The 21,574-nt window shown below is 43.3% G+C and overlaps 1 protein-coding gene across 1 annotated transcript in view; it reads right to left on the bottom strand.

Annotated features, from left to right (window-relative positions):
• LOC139612264 (myelin transcription factor 1-like protein) overlaps positions 1–21,574 on the bottom strand; it is a 60,191-nt gene that overhangs the window by 16,559 nt on the left and 22,058 nt on the right. Inside the window, exons 7-17 of the mRNA XM_071467664.1 lie at positions 20,768–21,183; positions 17,246–17,380; positions 13,321–13,411; positions 10,062–10,172; positions 8,613–8,833; positions 5,664–5,950; positions 4,354–4,578; positions 1,218–1,342; positions 527–595; positions 363–425; positions 195–278 (exon numbers count right to left, since the gene is read on the bottom strand). Coding sequence (XP_071323765.1) covers positions 195–278; positions 363–425; positions 527–595; positions 1,218–1,342; positions 4,354–4,578; positions 5,664–5,950; positions 8,613–8,833; positions 10,062–10,172; positions 13,321–13,411; positions 17,246–17,380; positions 20,768–21,183 — 1,827 coding nt within the window. The remainder of the gene's footprint in view (positions 1–194; positions 279–362; positions 426–526; positions 596–1,217; positions 1,343–4,353; positions 4,579–5,663; positions 5,951–8,612; positions 8,834–10,061; positions 10,173–13,320; positions 13,412–17,245; positions 17,381–20,767; positions 21,184–21,574) is intronic.

The raw sequence follows: 21,574 nt of genomic DNA, 5'->3' as shown, positions 1-21,574 counted from the left end.
TTTTTTCTGACTACACTCACCTCCACGTGATGGAAGTGAGAGGGAGATTAAATAAGTGATGAGCATGATTTAGTAATTTGAAGGAATAAATAAGAATCTGCACAAATGACTAATTAGACGAGACATTTATCGACGTTTTCTCTGACTCCTCCCGGACTCTGTGTCCAGGTCGTGAAGCCTCACAGAAACCTTACTTGATTGGCTCCTGGTCGTCCTTGTCCTCTTTGCTGTGGATGATTTTGATGCCGCTCTTCTTGGCGCGTGGACAACCCGACAGACTGCAGGACAGGGAGACAGATTTAAGATGACGTGGACAGTGAAGTGCTGTGTGTGTTTGTTGTGGTTTCAGTCGGTGACAGTACCTCCTGTGTGAGGCGTAGTTTCCAGTGATGTGTCCAGATCCGTCACAGCCGGGGGTCGGACACCTGAGACACAAACAACCACAACTTTATTATCACATGATGACACTTTGAAACACAGTAGACAGAAAAGACTTCTGTCTCTTTGGACTCGGGTCTTGACTCACTTGAGTTCTTGAGAGTTGGTCGCCATCATCCCGCGGATGTTCTTGTCGGCCAGCTGACAGCTCGACAACCTGCAGGAGGTAAAGACACATACACAAAATACCACCAACAATTACACTTAGTACTGACTCTTAGATTCACAGTTTGCAAAAAGAGGAGGAATCTTCGGGAATATTTCTAATGATAATGTTTAGTTTTCATTAACATAAACACAGTAACCTGCCTGATGCATGATCTGTCCAAAGAAAAAAACGTGAAGTTGTGACTGAATTGATTTAATTTTATGTAACAAGAGGAAAATGCAGTTCAGGGAGAGAAAATGAGAAAGGGCTAATGTTAATGAGCTGCTAATGTTATTACAACACCTCTTGAATTCAGCTTTATTTAACAGGTTATAAAAATTTATGCTGCACATGATCTATGCTGACCTAACATGAGTTGGTTTACTCCTCAGGACTCGATCCTCCAGCGCTCCAGTCGAATAATTTAGGTTCTGATTCACAATTCACTGTTTTTCATGTTAAAAAAAATAGAGCTAAAATTACTGAAATCACTTCTGGTCCAAGAAACTAAAGGGAAATCCACACTGCTGATACATGTGACTCTATATCTCATCATGGAAGAGACAAACGCCCCTCAGAGAGACGCCTGTGTGTTGTGTAGCAGCGTTGCAGAGGTCCGACAGAGTCTTACGTGATGAGCTCCTTCTTGCTCTCCTTGCAGGGCGGGTACTTGTGGTGTTTGGGGCTGGGCATGGTCACCTCGGCTGGGTAGCGCTGCTCGTCTAGCAGCTCCTGGAAGGGATCCAGCTCGTCGCTCTGGTGTAGGGACGAGAAATAAGCCGACTACAACATGTTACTACAAGCTCCGTGTTAACATGATTACACACAGCACACAAAACTTCACATCTCCATCTGAAACACAAACCTGGCAAATGTCTGTACAAAGAACCGCCATCTTATTAAGGTTTTCAATCAAATTTTTCTTACAGATTGGGAGGTGTGACTGTGTTTGAATTATACGTTTAATTTTCCTGGAACACGCTTTTGGAAAGAGGAAAAACTTAAAGCTCCATCCAGTCTAAAGGTAGATGTCCATGTGTTTGTGATTATAAAGCAGGTCTAGGTTCTATATTAATACTGTGAAAGTATCAAAGCCTCAGTCCACAGAGAAATGCACACAGCCTGTATTCAGACACTGAGCCTTAAAACCAGCCGTCAGGACTTCTGCAACTTTGTGATGTCACAACAAAGCAGTCACTGCTCTCAGCCATGCCCCAAGCCCCGCCCACATGGACCCACCATCCAACCTTGCAGGATTTGGTTTCTCTGAGTGTTTACCTGGAATCTGCTATTTTTTTATTGTATCACTCAGAAAACAGTCAGCCAATCAGAAGAGAGGCTCAGATCCTCTCTTCTGATTGGCTGACTGACCTGTTGTTACTACAGCTCCAGAGAGAACCTGAGAGAGGAGATTAAAACTACACTGAGATGGTTTTTGGTTCTTAAAACCACAAATATATCTTCTGATGGAGATCAACACTTGAAATATGGAGCTTTAAATAAAAATGTACTTGTATTGGAAGTCTTATAGTTTCCAGATGAAAATGATTTAAAAATAAAATCAACAGGAGGTGAGAATACACCTGTTACCTCAGCCTGAACTCTGTGCCTTTACTATTTGATTAGCTCAACACATGCTAATGCTTCAGTGAAATGTACCAGCAGCAGTTCATTGGCTCTAACTCTTTGTGCACAGGTGGCTGTGAGCGCTGCAGCCTGCTCTGCAGTCCACACATCACACCTCCTCAGTCAGGAGCAGAAATGGTTCAGGACTGTCTGGAGAAAATCCCATCAGCTGCTCCAGCTCCAGGCTCCAGCCTCCTCTGCAATGTCGTGCTTCATTAACAAACGCAATTACTCTCCTGATTAAAACCTTTCACTTCACTGCTCTAAATCCGACGCGGCAAATGTAGCAATTTGCTGCATGGATTGCTCTGTGTGATATCAGATCTGTGAGGATTTAAACCGTGCAGATGATCTACCGTGTTTTACTTATGTATTAGTGGCGTAATTCAGCATTTCAGTGCACAGCACTCGGGCTCCTGAAGCGTTCACTCAGAGAGCTGCTGAGCGTGAGCTGACGCAGTGCTGCCTCTGTTCACATGGGAGCGCAGCGAGCCCGCTGGAGAGACGCCTGCATTCATCATGACTATCAGGCTGATTCATCCAACTGCTAAAAGGGAACGATAAAACCGAAAATCCTTTCATTTTACTACTGCTTCTAAACTTAGAAATAAAACCTGCTTATCAAATTTCTTTTGACCTGAGACTGTGATTAAATTTAAGAGCTCTCTTAAGTTGGTTGGTTGAGAGCAGATCCTGGAATGTGGCTGTAATAATGTTGTAATACACAGTTCAGTTTCACTGGTCAGTAAATATAATTCAGAACAGTCATTTTAACCTACAGTTTGTGTTTGATGTGAATATTTAAGAGCATGTTATCACCTTTTTCACTTCCTCTTGTCTGTTGTATTTATCAGCCAATCAGAAGAGAAGCTCTGAGCCTCACATGGACGTCTACCTTTAGAGTGTATCACTTTCCATGTGTCATCATTGTCTGTATGTGTCATATTGTGTTTCTGATGTATCATCTTCATTTTTGCTCCGCTCTGGTTTTTGTCTTGTTTATTATCCCTGTTCATACATTGGAAATATACTGGAATGTCATTAATTTCACATATTAATTAAGGATTTCACAAAAAATCTAAACAATAAGTTGCATGATTAGACAAAAAGTAAAAGCAACTTATGATTTAAATTAAGAATAAACTGTTAATAAAGATAATTAATGATACAGATTAATGATCTGATCTCTTGAAAGCTGCTCTTTACTCGTTACTCCTGCACTGCACAGAGTGAGACTCGTGGTTATTCTTCACACTTAGTGAAGAACTTTCTAACTCCAAAGTTGTTTTGCTGTTGTTTTTACAGTGTAATTCTTATAAGTTTGATAAATACAGAGTCAGAGCTGATTATTAGCTTCATGTTGCTCGACAGTCCCTGAGGACACTTTAATCATCATCTTTAATTTCCCTCAGAATAAAGTCTCTTTGTCTCTAGATTTGTCCATATTATGTGGCTGTTTGTTTGCATTGTTAAACTTTTTATTTGAAGGCTCCAGGGTGAGAGAGAACAACAAAAACCTTGTTCCTTTGGTTAGTGGAGATGTACACACACACATACTAGACCTTTCCAAAATCAAAAAAAATCTCTCTTTTCTATGTAAAGTAATGCAAAAATTATGCAGACCACCAGCAACCAGCAGAACGCCCTCGCAGGGTCCACAGCTTCTCTGTGGTGCTTTTCTGCCATGCACCAGGGGACAAGCATCCCTTTAAACAGCTCATACACCATCATCATCTCTTAATCTATGCACGCCCCCTTCCATACAAACTCTGGGTTCCTTAATCTCTCAATTTCATGCTTCAAATTATCCTGACTTTGCACGATTAGAGGACAGGCTGCCTCAATATACCTTAAATTAAGTGGTTAAAGTCCTTAACCTTAACTGTAAGGGCCGGATGTGGAGCATGAGCAACATTTAGAGCTTCGATTTGGTCTTAAATTGACTCCACTATTTCCCCATTAATGGAACTTATCCACTGCAATCTTCAAATTTATATCTGAAGATTGGTGGCTTTAAGGTTTATAGTTAAATTATTCTATGATCTGCCTCTGAATCACTGTGTAGAAGTTTGAGACCATAAACATCTTCATTTTAAATTCAGTAAACTGTGTCTGCAAACTGGCTTGGACCTTCCCGTTACCTCTTTGTGGTCCTGCTCGTCTCCCAGACGTTTGATCTTGGGGTAGTCGACAGGCAGGTCCCAGCAGTCTGTCTCACTCAGCTGGTAGCAGCGGCTGCTGAGCAGAGCCTGCCGCTGGGGGGACATCGGCTGCAGGGGGGTTAACACGGTCCCGCTGCCCTCTGGACCGCCGGGCTGACCGGCCACATCCACCGCACCGCTGTCGTCCAGGTCACCAACCGGACTCTGATGGAGACACAATGGGAACATTCTGCTGGGTAAGCGTAGGTTTGTGACAGTTATCAGGGCTGCTGCAGAAGAGCAACATTTTTAAGTCCATAACCTGGTCTTCAATAACCTAAATTAGAGTTCAGACATTGAATATTGCACTTTAATAAAGCTGGAGGACTCATAAGTCACAGGTCAAACATAAAATGGTCAAAACTGAAGCAGTGGAGGCCGAGCTATCCTGACTCTTAGTCCCTCATATGAGTCAAGATCAAGCAGCAAAATGAAGCCAACACAGAAGTATCAGAAACTGCAGTTCCTCTAACGACCACTAGAGTCTGGCTCCAGCAGTGAGTCAGTCCCCAGAGACTCCCATGTTCAAATGTCCAACTTTACAGCAGAAAGAAACATGTTTACAGCCTGGTACAGAAACTGTTCTGCTCTCTGGAGATCATTTCCTTTTAAAGTTATGTATAATTGAGGACCTGCCACTTTGAGTGACAGGTGAGTGAGCATATCCTTGCCACAAACCAACATGCACCAAAGTCTTGGCTCCACATGCCCCACCTCTTTGCCCATTTTTGGATTAGCTGGGAGTGAGGGGCGGAGTCAGGCACTGCACAGATGGCGACAGTGGAGCAGCTCACTCTGAGCTTCAGAAACCTGTGGGTGTGGTCACACAGAGGCCCCGCCCATCTTTATTTACAGTCTGTGATCAAGATCTAAAAACAGTGGATCCTACAATTCCCATAATCGTTAGACCTTCCCTGTAAATGACCTTGTCTTTCAGCCTCCATGTCCCAGCTTCCCTTTTTTTGTTGAAAGGTTTAACCCATCCAAGATCTTTCATAACATCATCATCACAGGTTATTTTCTTAGACACAATGGTGCAAACAACATAAGACTCAAGTTGTAATAAACCTGAATTATCATTTAAAAACTCCTGGACATGACATGAGTCAAAGATTTACCTTGTTGTTTTTATTAGGTATCTTAAATACAGTGTATCCTGAACAAGTAAGGATCATATTCTAATAATATTTGTAAGTTCGACTCTTGTTGTGTGTGAAAGTGACGTCCAGCGTCTGTGTGCCTCAGACTACCTGTGTCAGCAGGTCCTGGGGTTTCCCCGCCAGAGCGTGCGGCAGCTCCCGGCACCTCGTCGACAGGTTGAGGATGGCTGTGGCCGCCATGTGGGCCGCTTCCATGTCGTGGGTGTAGTCGAAGCTGCTCTTACTGCAGGTGCTGCTGGCGCTGCTTCCTCCTCCGCCCCCTCCGCCACCGCCTCCTCCTCCACCTCCTCCTCCACAGCTCAGGCTGCTGCTGCTGCTGGGAGCGTAGCTGCTGGTCGTACTGCTGGCCGGGCTCGACGTCTTACAGTAGCGCTTAGCTGCGGGGAAGCACACGCATATGGTTGATTTGTTAGACTGATGGTGGCATTCAGCCAAACTGTGCAGCAGATGGATTGTTAGGGAAGATCCAAATTACAAAAAGAACTTCTGATGCATTTAAAAATAATAACAAACAACAGACTGATGAAGGAAAAGCAAGAGACAGAAACTTAAAGGCTGGTCATACTCTCATTTTTAACAAATCCCAACCCAACAAAGTACTGCGTGTGTGTCCAAGTCCTGATATACCTTATTCCTCTCTGCCATAGGGCTCCACTGTTGTCCAATAAACTAATAAAAACTGTGTATGTACATATTTCAGTTTAAAACATTCAAAAACAAACAAAAAGTATCAATAGAATAAAAGTTTTGACGATATGTCAGAAACTCTTAATACCACTTTGTACCTCAAGAGGCGATAGTGACTCTGACCTCAGTTCTACAGGAGAGGATAAAAAAACACATTTGGCCAAAGGCTTGTTTTCCAACACTGGACACAGCTCTCAGCGAGTAAAGGAATGAAATTTGATGCTGAACTCAAAACATTTCTTCTAGACTGGTAAGTAAACGGCTGTTAATGTTAATGCTGGCATTTGTGATCACAAATACCTAACTGCATCTTTAAAGGTAGATGTCCATGTGTTTGTGATTATAAAGCAGGTCTAGGTTCTATATTAATACTGTGAAAGTATCAAAGCCTCAGTCCACAGAGAAATGCACACAGCCTGTATTCAGAAACTGAGCTTTAAAACCAGCCGTCAGGACTTCTGGAACTTTGTGATGTCACTACAAAGCAGTCACCGCTCTCAGCCACGCCCCAAGCCCCGCCCACCTGGACCCACCATCCAACCTTACAGGATTTGGTTTCCCTGAGTGTTTACCTGAAATCTGCTATATTTCTTTAGATTATTCAGAAAACAGTCACAATTACTCACTAGAGCACCAAATGTGGATTAATCCACCACTGAAAATAGTCCTCAACCAATTTGATTTTGACTTGTGTTTGAGTAACATTTGCTAAAAACTACAGTAACCAGCTGTTTTAGGAAATTACTCATAGCTGTATTTATTCCATCTCTACGCCAGTTAACTTTGTAATTTCATCATTTTCTCTTCATTTTTCTCCGTTTACTCATTACACTACACATTTCTCTCCCATAACAAAGTTTTTCCAAAACAGTCTCCAAAATGTATAAATCTCAAAATGTGGATTTGTTGCGTTTGGGGAAAATCAACATGACAGACATCAAGTGCTGCCTCAACTTTTGTCTCAACTAAAAATACCTTGGACAGGATGGATATGTCAGGCAATTGGTATATGAAGTATGTCATCATTATACACTGTATTAATCCACGGCTAAAAGTAGTCCCCAACAAATACCCTATTTACTCCTGTTTGAGTAACATCTGCTAAAAACTACTGCACCCTGTTTTGTGAAATTGGAGAACCTTTTTAAAAAGCTATATATTGAAACTACAAATATGAGGATTTGTGTCTTCAGTAGGAACTAATGAGCGTGTGGCTCAGTGCCACAGACAGAGTAGGGAAGTTGGACAGTATCAGAAATAGAGACAGACTAACACATTGTTGTTTTGGTCTTTTCACGGGATTTGTTAACAAAAAAAAAACAAAACATAATAACATCAGACTGGGAACCGCAGAGGTTCAAAGGAAAAATAAGATATAAGTGAAAAGATTGGAGGAAGCTGTAGGGACAAAGACAAAGAAACACATAGAAATTGTACAATGGTGAGATAGTGAATCTGGTCTCGGCTGGAGCAATGCTGATGGAGGGAACGATGGTAGAAAGGAGGGAGGGAGTCGTGACGGAGGGGAGCGCAGACACCTCGTCTAAAAACCTCCCTCCTGCCTGCATCTCACTAATGGCTCCCAGCCAAAGAAACAGGGCTCGCCTTCATTATCTCTCTCCTTTTTCACAATCCCTCCATCTGCACCTCCTCACTCCCTCCATCCCTCCATCCTCTGCTCAGAGGAGGCAGGCTCTCAGCCTGGCATTTCCATAACTCTGTGCTGCTTTCACTCCAGCCATGTGGAGAGGCGGAAAACACCAGTGTTTCCATTGCTGTAACAAAGAGAAAACACTGAGTGCTGAGCTGAGCATGAGCGAGTGAGCGAGTGAGTGAGTGAGTGAGTGAGTAAGTGAGTGTGTGTGTTATCATGCTTTTATCATCAAGTACAAAATGTTCCCCCCAGAATAGCAGAATGAATAGAAATCCCCCTTCAACAAGACAAAGGCCTGACAGTAAAACAGTTTCCACCTGTTTTTCATGCTTATTGTTAATTTACCTATAACACAAATTTGAATTGGAAACATCATGAATTCAAATAAATGTTTTTTATGTGTGTGGGCGGTGGATAATTTGGCCTTTCAATAAACAGAAATTAGAATAAAGACTGAATATGACAGATTTTTCAGGTATATAATGACATCGTCAGATCTGTTTCTTCTTCTTGTTGTTACTCTTCTTCTTGCTCCTTTAAATTCCACCATTAAAGATACAGTGTGTGCGTTTACAGCCTCCGTTCACTGCAACATATCTCGTTCCACTGAAATGTAAGTAAAACCTTTTGTAAACGAGAACTGAGGCTGATGATTTTGAATTTTGATCAGTCTGAGGATGTGTGTTCATTTTCCCTACCATCGTATCCCTTCGGGGAGGTGTCGCGTCCGTGGTGAGACTTGGTTGTTGGGCCTCTCTTCCCGTAGCCGCCATGCTGTCCATCATAGCCGCCGTAGTCATAGCTGGTCTTGGAGTATTTCTCCAACTCTTTAGCCAGGTTGGACCGCGGCGTGCTGGTCGGGACGTTGTTTTTGTAGCCGTACTGAGGAATCTCCAGCTGCTTGACGAAGCACATCGGCCTGAGAGGCAACAGGAGGCAAAAGCACCATTTAGTATCCCTGATTTAAATAACTAGGGTAAATATAATTTACTTAGTTGTTGTTGTTCCCAAATTCAAGATGACAACAAACAAGACAAGGTAGACAATGTGTTCACAGTATACTGTAAATTTGACCACACCATTTAGCATCCCTCAATACTAATTAGAGGTTAACCTGCATCACTAAACACAGAAGATAACCAGTGGTTGTAGATTGTTAGCATTTGGCATCCCTGCTTTCCTGATTTTATAAACTGGAAGTTAAGTTGAATGACAAAAATATTCAAAAACATATCAAACCTGGTTCCACATCTTAGGACACAACCAACAAGAACAGCTACATCGTGTGTGTACGCTGATTAATATTATTTGGCATCCCTTATTTAAGTTAGCTACATTTTTCACTGCATAGTGTACCTGAACTGGCTGTTTCAGAATGCACGTTGGCTTCCCAGACAAAGACTACCCAGGAAGGAAGGCTGGGGTTTATGTTTTGGTGACTTCATTGCACCATTTGGTATCACTGATTTACAAGTCACAGAAAAACGGACTGCAAGGACAAAAACCTTTTTTGTGTTCAGTTTTATCCTAAGAGGCAATGCTGTGTTGTTAGTTTTACAGCACCATTCAGCATCCACGGTTCATTAAACTTTATATGATCTGTGGCTGCAATGTGGGGATTTTACAGCACCATTCAGCATCCTTGATTTAAATAACAAGGATAAATATAATCCAGTTAAAATTTAAATGTACCATTCAGCATCTCTCATTACCATGTTATCGTAAACTGCTTATAAACTGCAGTATTTGGTATTTGGGATTTAATAAAGCAGCTTCTTTGCTTATGTTTTCACAGTGTACTTAACTGACAACTCAGGAAAAGTACTGCACCATTTGGCACCCTGAATTTAAGACATTTGCCAAAGCCTTCGGCCTTATGAAGAATTGTTTTTACTATTTTAGTGCACCATTGAGCTTCCTCAGGTCATTAACATTCTGTAACAACGAGAGTGGAGATTTCACTGCATCATTCAGTGTCCCCGATTTAAGAAGAAAATGGTAAAGACTGTTTCCCAAACCCAAGATGACAATGATGCCATTCAGCCTCCCTAATTAACATATGCCAGCATAGCAAAACAAATGATTGTCATTATTTAAATAGGTTATTTTAATGTCAGTCTGACTGTGTTGTTTAGAGTGGGCGGTACCTGAGGACGCGGTCTGACGTCTGATTGGTCTTGCTGCCGCTGTCAGTCGAGTGGCTCTTCTCATGGACCTTTGCCATCTTCTCTGCGGCAGCAATGGGACAGCCGGACAGACTGGAGGAGGGGGTGGGGGGGGGGACAGCACACGGGCTGGTTACATACTGTACTGCACTGACACTAACACACACACACACACACACACACACACACACACACACACACACAGCATCTGGCTCTGAATGAAGAGAGGATCAGGGACTGGGGGTTTGACAGGTTTAATGATTGGCTAACCGATAAAGAGACTGAGGGTTGGTTCGTTTATTGACTAAACAGTGTGATGGTCGACTGAGCTGTTCACCCTCTTTCTAGCTGTTTGTTACTACTGACTGCTTCATTAACTGGCATCTATTTACTGACTGGTTATTTACAGGCAGACTATTTATCAACTGCTCAACAACTGACTAACTGCTCAGTGACTGGTTACTGATTGATTTATTCTTACTAACTGGTTGGGGGACTGGTTTACCATTTAACTGACTGCATGTTTACTGACTGGTTCACTAACAGCTAGAAGCTGTTCCACACAGACATCCATTCAGATCACATGGATCTATAACCGTCCATCAGCTGCTGTATCTGCAGTGATTGTTTCGATTAGATTAGCAGCTGTGTTGATTTCATTCAGCCTCCATAGAAACAAGCACAAGATGCCTCCAACAACTGCAAATGCATCAGTTTCATTAAAGCAAAAAGCTCAGGAAAAAATAAATAGACAGAAAAGGAAAAAGATCATTTGAAATAGGACTGTTAACCCCAGGTTTGTCTGTGTATGACATGTATGTGGCTCTATTTTGTGCATTAAACAGATAGTTTGATGGTGTTTCTGGCGAGGACCGTTTGTCCTTTCAGCTCCACAGCTCTCCTCTGCCGCTGGCATTCAGTTAGCATCTAAAGCTGTAAGAGAAGTCAGAGCTGATTGGACGGACGCTTGTTTGCGTACAGTTTACGTGTCGCTGACATGGTGTGAATTTTGCGTGAAGGCAAATTGGCTGCAGCACAGTTTGTATTCAGGACTTAAACTTCCTCCCCCTCCCTGTGTCTCTGTGGGCAGCTCCTAATTACTCCACACACACAGAGGGGAAGAAATACTGTCACTGCCAGCACGCATGCAGTACACACACATTTTAAAGGATGACAGTGTGTGAGGAGTGTGTGACAGATCAGTGCGGCCGCCGCCGCCGCCGCCGCCGCCGCTGCTGCTGCTGCTGCTGCTGCTGCTGCTGCTGTGAAGGCGTTTCCATGGCGACTGCCAGACATGAAAGCTGTGAGAGCTGGTAGCTAGCAGCCGCTAAGCTAGCTAGCTAGTGCTTTGTTTCCTCTCCCAGCGGAGCTGTGCTACATAACACACCCTGCAGCCACGTCTGAGCGAGTCTGTGTGTGTGTGTGTGTGTGTGTGTGTGTGTGTGTGTGTGTGTGTGCCTCTCCGTCTGCCAGCGCACGTGTGCTGCTGTCTGTGAGCTAATTTGTAAGTGTCTGACTGTGAATGTGTGTGTGAATGTGCAAGAGTGTGCTCCAGTAAGACGGCGTGCACTGAGACTGTACATGTGTGTGAGAAAATGAGTGTGAATCCTAATTACTTTACATAATTCAAAAACGTGTGTGTGTGTGTGTGTGTGTGTGTGTGATGCTCTGCCTGTTAAACAGCTGAACTGCTGATGTGACGCAGGCACACCTTCAGCTCAGACGTGGGGCGAAATTTAAATTTAAGCTCCTTTCACACATGAATCTAAACCTGGAAATGTTCCAGCACTTCTAGAGATTATTTTCTACAAAAGAAAATGTGCCAATGTTTCAGGGTCTAGAAAAAACCCTGTAAATCTGTTTCCAACAGCTATTAATTGGACGGAAACAGCGACACAGTAAAAAGAAAAACAACCAGAGGAGCAGCGATCTGATGTATGAGGGTTGTACGTAGATTTTTGCCTCAGATTTTAAAACTGGAAGAACAAGACCACTGTTCACAAAAGTCAACTGATTTCATCAACAGAGACTTGACATCTGAAGTTTTCACTTAACACGAGGCTCAAGTTTTGGCCTTTGGTCAAATCTTGGTCTCTGTGGCGTAGAGAAGCACCGGTCCAGAGGTCGGCAAGTGAGTTTGGCCTCAGGCCGGTTTTCTTCTAAACCATCAGATGGCGGCTGGAACATAATCAAAGGCTAATTTAAGAAACTGGAATTTGTTTTGTTACTGTTCAAACCTTTGACTGATTTATTGAACTGTTTTTTTTTATAATACACATCGTATGTTCACTATTTCAGTCTGTCAAACAAATTTCAAACTTCCTGTCAGAACTTTTCACAATAAAAGCTCGCAGTAGCTTGAAAAACAGCAATACTGGAAAGAAAAATAAACTTTGTCGCCTAAGAGGAAGTGATTCTGTGGGTAACTGAGATCTATTTTAGCAGCAGGCTAAAATAGGCTGTGCACTGACTACAGTGCAGCCCGTGGCCTGATGGGACTTCTGTGTCTTTCATTCACTCTCAACATAGAGAAAAGTGTATTAAGCATCTTCAGGTTGGGGGAGATTCTATTTTTGTCATCCACACTTTTACGTTTTCATTTGAGAACTAAAATGATCTCTGTAGCTCTGTATCAGAAACAATCTCCATCTATACCAACACACCTGAAAACACATATCACATGACCACTCACGCACACTGGGCATGTTGCTTTCATCACTGGTGGTTGAGGCTGATCAGACCCAATCAGGGAGCGACTGTGGATTTCCACGTCATCGTTTCCAAAAGTCTCAAGTTTTTAGGGGCTGGAAAAGTCCAGAGCAGTATGGACGCCAGGAGTAAACGTAGCAGAAGAGATGGGTTTTAAAAAGAAAACGTAGAAGTGTGGACGTTGCCTAACGTGGGACTGTTAGTCCAATGTTGTAAGATAAAATAAAATGAGATTATCAAAATAATCTGACGTGTCAGATATTTGGCCCGCGGGCCACCAGTTGCCGACCACTGCACGAGTCTTTAGATGAGACATGATGTGTTACATCGAGTTAGTCCGGAAAGTAAATCGGAGGATATTTAAAATGTTGCGTCACTGGAGATAAGAAAACCATCAAGCAGCACTGAAATGACAGGAATCTGGGAACATGAAGCTAATGGTCAGTAACCTTCCTCCTTAAACAACGCACAGTATTTGTTCTGTAAATCACCCACAGTCACGTGTGGGCTGTGTTAGCGGCCCCTCACTCACCTGCGGTGCGAGTTCCTGTTGCTATTGACATGACCCCGTCCAGAGCAGCCAGGAGTAGGGCACTTTAAAACATTTTCATACATGGCAAGGACTTTGACAGACAGGAGAAGGTGAGAAAGACAGCGAGGGTTAGGAGCAGACAGGAGAGTTACCGGGTGTTCAGCTACGACGGTTACAGCATGCAGAGATCACAGCTGCACGACTGACACCACAATGGACCAGAAAAGTCACAAAACGAGCATGAACAATGCAACGGAGATGCTGGGATGTTACATAAACGCCGCCATGAAAGGACAGCAGGTAGGTTCCTTGGCTCCTTAAATCAACAGGTCACTACAGAGGAAACAGTTTGTATGTCAGCTACAGCTTCACTTCAACAGTTTCAGGTTCGCTTCAGGTTTTGATTAGAGATGATTAACGAAAACATCCAGGCCAGTGGAAAATAAGTGTCAGCTACAGGTCTTTATTCTTCGATTTCCAGCCACTGACCCTCCGTCACAAACTACTCTCCATTCCACCCTTGTCTGCTCCCTGTAATCCTGTCCTGCTGAGGAAACACAAGGCTCATTTGCATTTTGATCACTGAGACCAGGAAGTACTGCGTTCACTGTGAGACTCTACTGATGACGGAGGAGGAACAACGAGCGGGGAGATAAACATATGGGCTAAATACTGTGGAACAACAGTAGTTACTGAATATCCAAATCAATCGTGTTTATATGTTATGTGTCCAATTTTTCATACATTCGCCTACAACAAGTCAGTTTCTTTATGCTTACATATAAATTATATATCTATACTGCGTAACTTTGCCTATTTTAGTTTAATATGTTCACACGTCATTTATCTACTAAAAACTATAAATACAATTGATCGAAATTGGTTTCATTAATAAATTCTATTTAAAATCACTCCCTCTTAATGAAAATACTGTAAAACCTAGAGCTTGATGTGTCTCGGAAAACATTTAACTTCAGGAAAACATGTCTTTTGTTACTATTTGTTTTGGGCCTGTGTAAAAATGTTTAAACAAATGTGATATTAAGCCAAACACTGAACCAGACCATTACACTGAACTTTACCACGAGGTGTCACGCTCCACTCAGCAGGCACTCCCGAGTGGGACCTTATGACACTGCGACACTAGTGGCTCTGTTAGTCCACTTGTACACAAACATGATCTTATGTTACTCATGTTGTGATCTTGTTTATTAACATGGATGGTTTTAGCGCCGTGACGCTGTCGGGAGAGGTTGCTAATGTCGGCTACTTTTTAATTTGTCTGAACCTGTCGCAGTGACAAACAGCCAGTCTCCGACCTGAACAACATCAACCCACAGCAGTGTCTCCTGAAACAGCACCATCACGGCGGCAGGCATACCAGATCTTGGTTGTCATGGTTACAATAATAAGCATGCAGACAATACCAAGAACGGCATACCTATCTTTGTCACCATGGATACTATAATAACAATCATGGCTTGGTTAGATTTAGGAAAAGATGGTGATTTTGGTTAAAATGAGCACTTCCTTAACATTAGATGTTCTTTGTTGAAACGTTGAAACAAACGGTCATGGATAATAGAAACAACATCAACTGCTCCTGTCACATGGGAATCGAACACCGCTCTCCTGGGTCATATTCATCCATCCACCCCAACCTCCTCCTGACGTGGACTTTGTCGCTCTATAAACTACGTCACCGCACTTTTCCCTTTGCTCCTGTCATCATCACTACGACCACTAGATGTCGCCTAGCAACAAAACCTAACGATGGGTCATAGTAACCTGCTGACTGACAGATCACCCGTAAACTGGAGGCATCACTAATGTAGCTGCTGAGTTTTAGCTGCGAGGCCCAAAGAAAAACATGACTCGCACATTTTCAGTTATGCAGAAATCAACACCACTGTTCATGTTATTCTGTGTTTGCTCTCTTTATATTCCATCCTGTTTGTCTTTATAATGCTACGATCTGCAGGTGTGACTCCCCTGTGACCCCACCATGGTACGTTTTACCTGTGAGATTAGTGCGTGTGATTAATGCTCAGAGATGCTCTCATGCAGGTGGTTTGTGAGTGTTTGCAGCCAGCAGGTGGATCACACTGACTCTTCATGCTGTTCACGTTACATCAGCAGCACCAGACATCAGGCAGGTGTGATGGGGAGGAAGAAAAGAAAGTAAAGGAGGACGCTGATTTCAAAGTGCTGTGCTCTGAAACTCAGAACCTTGATAATGTTTTGCAGCTATCAGGGTTTACCTTGAATTTTCGCTTCTGTAGTAAAAATCGCCAGTCGCCTGAATTTTCCGTCGCACATTAGTTAGCTGTGTGCCAGTTCAGGGGCCTCGTCCTTCGGAGGTGGCATTTAAAGACCAATTTCGTCACATTGGCGTGACTAGGCTGTACTTTTCCCCCGGGGCGACAAAGGCTCCAACAGATGGATCCTTCATGGCCCAACCTATCCCGAGATTCATTGTGTGGTGGTTATGAAAGCAAACAACACCGACAGAGAGCCTGAGGGTCACACAGTTAAATCTAAGTATCGGGTTTCAGGTCCGGTCAACAGCAAATGGTACAACTGTTAAAACCAAGGACCTTAAAACCTCAAGTTTTTGTGAAAAACAGTTACAAGTTGCGAAGGTTGCTAAGCAACAGGAGCCACGCTTTCTAACGAGGGCAGGTACAGCTGGTTACGCAAAGCGAAAATCCTCCATAGAGCAGACCGTCTCATTTCAGTTCGGTCTTCACAAAAGGTCATAAACAAAAAGGCCAAACAGAGGACCACACCGGTGTAGAGCACGTCCTCAGAAGGAAGCAGCTCCTGAACTGGGACACAGCTGCTGTCGTCATCACATTCTGATTCATAATCTTGAAAATCACGTATTTCTGAAAGCGTCAGCTCCACAGTCGTTCTCACCAGGTCAAACCCAACGTATCTATAAAACACTTCCAACATAACACAACACAGATGTCATGCAGGACGGGTGCGTGGTGGTGGACAGCTACATGCCCGACATTGTCCCACTCTCACTGCTACACAATCCATCCAACAAGTCATTTTTAAAGTCAGCGTTTGTTCTTCCAATCAAAAAAGCATCAGCCTGCTCATCATGGTTTCACCTTCAGTTAAACTACGTTTGTTTGGGGTCATGAAGTCAACCAACCAGAAGGTCCCATGTGCTTTAAGGTGAAATAAAGGAAGATTGTGGTTTCAGATTTACAAACATTTCTCAGAGGCAGAAATAATCTGATTGGTTGAATAAAATCTCAGCTAAAAACGTCTTTGTCCTGAATTTACACAATGTTGGAGATTACAGGAGAAACTTCCTGTTATTATTACTGATTTGGAGGTGTTCACTCTATCTAACACACAGCAGTTAGCCCCATTGCTAGCCTGAAGTCAAACAGCTAAATAGCTGTTTTTTGCGTCTTTACTGAATGAGCTATCTTCTTTACTTGGCTGAATTAGAGTTTTAATAATAAAAAAATGGATTTTACTTTGAAGTAGCAGACAGCTTGAGTGGTTTTGCAGACATTCTGCCACCGATGTACTGACACAGTTGTGGTTGTTGTCGTCAAACAGAAAGAAATACGTGATCTCTCCCACACAGAAGTGAGATGATATGTGGATAATTGTAGTTCCTTAAATTTGGTCAACTTTGGTATTTAGCCAACATTGCTGGTTAGCTCACAGGAAGACAGAATATTTGGGGGTCTTCACCTCCCCCTTCTGAGGTTTATCTCAACCAATTAGATGATTCCTGCCTCCAACGCAGCTCCACCTCTGAGAAATGACTGTACAATTAAAGCCACTTCCTACAACGTGGAACTGAAATGACTTGTCAGATTGTTCATATTTTTGAGTTTTTACAGACTGAGTGTGTTTTCAGTGCACACAACAACATCCAGGCAGTGGGACCTACTCTCAGGTGGGACTCGGTCTTTGTGGGGACACCCGGACAGGCTGCGGTGGTGTGGGTACAGGCCCGTCACATGACCTGTCCCGTCGCAGCCTGGCGTCGGACACTTGCTCTCCTTCTTCTCCCCCCTGGAAGAGTCTGGAAAGGACAGAGACGGGATGGAGGTGGTGTTGAGTCAACAGGTACAGGTAACTGGCAAAGAGGCGTCGGCACCGTCGGCTGTTTTCTGGCATCAAACACGAGCTGGCTCTGGCCCCTGCATGGCTGCCAGAGTCGGCTCGTAGCCTGTTTCTAGTTTCCTGAAACAGGAGTCGAATAGGTCTGATGTTGTACCCGCTGATGGGTGTTTCAGCTGGCTGGAGAAACTGACCAATCAGTGATTTGTATTCAGAATGGGGTAGTCATCCTCCAACATAGTTAGCTAGCTAACGAGCCACATTCATGAAAAATTTTATTTTCTTTCAAGTATTTTCTTGAGTATTTCAATTTTAGGCTCCTTTATACTTCTACTCCTCTATAGAGGGATATATTGCTTTATTTTTACTATATACTATATACTATTTTACTATATTTATCTGACTACATGCAAAACACACAATCAGCTGTAAAATACTTTAAAACAACTCCACCTCAGCTGAGTATCCCTTATTTATTACTACATCAATAGCAGAGTCCTGCAGGAATCAATCCTAAAACCCAGAAATTAGTTTGTGTGGAAAAATCTCATTGGCTGTTTTAGGAAGGAACCAGGTCGGCGCTTACATCCAGGTGATCCGACAAAAATACGTTATCCCTGCAGCTCTCTATAATCATCCAATAATATAATAATATTCCTTTCTGCATAAAGTGTACTTTTGCTTGCGATACTCTAAGTATGGAGTATTTTATAGTGTGGTATTACCACTTTTACATAAGTAAATGATTTAAATTCTTCAGCCAAGCTTTTGTGGCTGTGGCTGAATAAACAAAGAGCAGCAGAATGGAAGGCTGTGACTTCAGGAGTGCAGATGTGAACTCCAGTCACCAGCACTGGAGTCGAGTCAAGGGCCACAAACTGACACCTGGAGTTGGCCTGAGCTCACTGTCCTTGATCAGATGCAGACACGTCATAATGAAAGCTTTCCTGCGGACTAATAAAAACTCCCTGTGGGCTGACAAAGGCATCCTCCGTACTAATGAATCAGTCTGAGTCTGCTGCGAGGCTGATAACTGCGCAGCGCTGACTCCCTACCGGCGGCACGGGGTTGTATTTGAGTGGATTTAGAGAAATAGGCCGCAGATAGCGTCCCACAGATGAGATTTGCTCTCCTAACAGGCCGTGCGGATTGCCATTACTCATGCCTGACAAGCCGCCGTCTGATGTTCCCACACCGGCCTATTTTAACAACATAAGCTGCTGTCAGAGGAAAACCATGCATCTGCAAAAAAAAAAAAAAAAAATTATGTTGGTCCTGAATGCAGAAAATGAGTGGCCATTATCTCATTGGCGGCCACGTACAGCATCTCTAAAATAACACAATGAGGTTTTAACAGGTTTTGAGAGCCCAGAGGTCAGAAAACTCATTCAGTGTGCACGGAAATGTTGAAATCAGGGAGGAAAAAGACATTAAAGTTACAGTTATGTGGTTTTTCTTCCTGTTATAGCACTGATAGCCTCAGGCTGCTGCAGTATTGAGGGTTACAGTAAGTCAGACAGACAAGATAAATTCCCTCCCTGCTGACCTGGGTTCAGATTTTTGGAGTAAAAGCTGCTTCAGGTCAAATATAATGCGAGGAGGTGATGTAAAATTGGCAGAATATTGGAGAGGAAACACGATCAGATGACAACTTTGAGAACACAGTTCAAACACTAACAGTTTTCAGGGATATTTGTTGTAGAGGACAGAGAGTGTTCGATGTGTTTTTAGGATTTTAAAAGTGAGACTTTGTCTGTGAGGAATCTGCAGTTTTATAGTTTCTTTGTTACCAAAAATTAACAAGTCTCTGAAAACAGTGTCAGATTCACGTTGTCCGGATGCTTTGATAACTGATGTGGTGAGGTTATCACTATTCTGGGGTCCAGTGGGGCCATAGGCAAAAAACTGCCAGGGGGCCCCTCTAATCAGTGTTCATCACCATTATGTCATAAATAATCTGACACCAACAAAAAATATACTTCCAAATGTTCATGTTAATATGTTTTTCAAAATATAAAGAAAAATAAAAACCTGAATAAATAACTAAATAACTTTAACGTAGTCACACTGTAAATAACCCACATAACAGGACCAGAGCTCATCAACACTTACAGCAGGTTTTCTTCTGAGCATGTCGGTAACTTAGTGATTTTCTCTCTGGATCTGGTGACTGTTAAAACCCTTTAGATACTTTTCTTCGTTGAAGCAGTCAGTGACGTATCTGTGGACTTTCTGGACAGACCTGCTCTCCTCTCTGATGTGGCTCTGGACTGACGGTGTTCAGTCAACCAATCAGCAGCCAGAGATTTGAATGATCTGACCCAACAACCAATCACTGATCCTCATTGTTTTTATTCTAAATGACTTAATTTTCATGATACTTCAGCTACACTAATATTAGTGTTAGAATTAGATGCTACAGAAGCCCTGAAAGGCAAGTGAATCTTTTTTTTTTTTTTTGCCAGGATCATTGCCGTCTGTGAAAACAAACCCCAGGAGGCTAGTGAAATGAAAAAAGAATTTTTTTTTTTTTTTTTGGAGGGAATCATTTTTCTTATTTTTTTCAAAAACATAAAAAAAAACTTGCCTCTCAGGTCTTGTTTTCCCAAATTAGAAAAATGTTTCAGTTGCCTTTCAGGGCGTCTGGAAGATCCACAGTGGGGAGCTGCTTGAAAAAATAGGTAGTTACAGTTAGTTTGTTTAATCTAATTATCTTTAGATTAAAAAAAAATCTTCTGTGTATGTGAAGCTGTAGTGAAAATCTTCCAGGGAACAACATGTGGCGCCTTTAGGGAGGTTTCCCACTGAGATGTCATCGCAAATTGTTTGTTGGCTGATTAAAGGGGAGGGAGCCACATTTTTAAACATTGCTGTGAAGTTAAGATTCTCAGCTCTTGGGGGGGGGGGGCTAACAGCCTGGGGCCCCAAGCAGTCCCCTGCCTTACCTGTTCACAAGCTGTCTGAAGACACTGGCTGACTGAACTAAGTTTGCCACTGGACGACCAGGCGTCAGTGTAAAAACTGTTTCTGTTCCCAGATGTGAAATATCTGCATGTAGGAGGACGCAGATGAAGAAACACAAAGCTTTGTTTAAGATCAGATGTATTTATAATGTGTTACACTAAAACAGCCGTGAGAGGCGACTGACATCTCAGAGCTTAAAAATAGCCTTAAACTCAGTGTGTGAGAGCGGAGAGATGAGACAGCTGCTGCTGCTCAGGAGACGTTTTGATTGGACGGATTCTCCAGCAGCATTCACACTGAACAAACCAGCACACAGTATCAAGTCGTCCCACTTTGCTAAACACAGATCAATAATAACACAGTAAGGGTCAGTGTGTGGGTTTACCTTTAGGGTAGTACGCCCTCTTCAGCCCGTCGTGGTGCATCCTGGACCTGCGCTCCTCAGCGCCGCTGCTGAGCCTCGGGCTCTGCTCACCCTGGCCACGAAGGTGATGGTGATCCCGCCGCGGCACCGTGTGCTCTGAGGCCATCCGGTCCCTCATGACCTTTGCTCTCTCCGACTCCAGCGCGATGGCCTTTTCCAGCAGCGACAGGTTTCCCTTGGCCATGTCGAAGGTCTCGTCGGAGCGGTCGGAGGCCACAGACGTGGTGTCCTCGTCGCCCTCCTGGCTGCAGCTGGTCGGGTAACCTCGAGACGCCGGGCTCAGCTGCTCCTCCAGCTTCATCAGGTTCACCATGTCGGAGTAGCTGCGCTCCAGAGACCTGGGCTCCTCCGGGGCCCCCTGCTGGCAGCTGTCGTACCTGGGGCAGGATCAGGAGTGAAAATCGTGAGCTGAGGCTGTGAAGCAGCAAAGGCCAGTGTCTGCTGTGGGCCCTGTTCCATTCAAACACTCATCGGACCGATCTGCAGCACTCATACTGTAATATTAACTCAGTGTCGACATGTTCCCTGCACAATTTTTCATGTGCCACAGTGTTGTGCAAAAAATATCTACGCATGGAATAAAAACATCTGGAGCCAGCTGCATGAAACACCTTCAGTTTGACACTTCAGGTTTCATTTCTCCTCAGCTGAGGAAGTTACTTAAGGGTACCTCTTAAAAGCTTTCCTTAGTTAAGGAAAAACTTAAGACATTTACAGCAGTAAAGAGATTTTACAGCAGTAAGATTCTGCTGTTTCCATGGAAACTAG

Source organism: Trachinotus anak, unplaced genomic scaffold (assembly GCF_046630095.1).
Source record: "Trachinotus anak isolate AG129_WGS33_773 ecotype Australia unplaced genomic scaffold, CSIRO_AGI_Tana_v1 ptg000031l, whole genome shotgun sequence".
NCBI lineage: Eukaryota > Metazoa > Chordata > Actinopteri > Carangiformes > Carangidae > Trachinotus > Trachinotus anak.
Note: the sequence above shows the minus strand (reverse complement) of the source record. Positions and strands in the feature narration are given on the sequence as shown.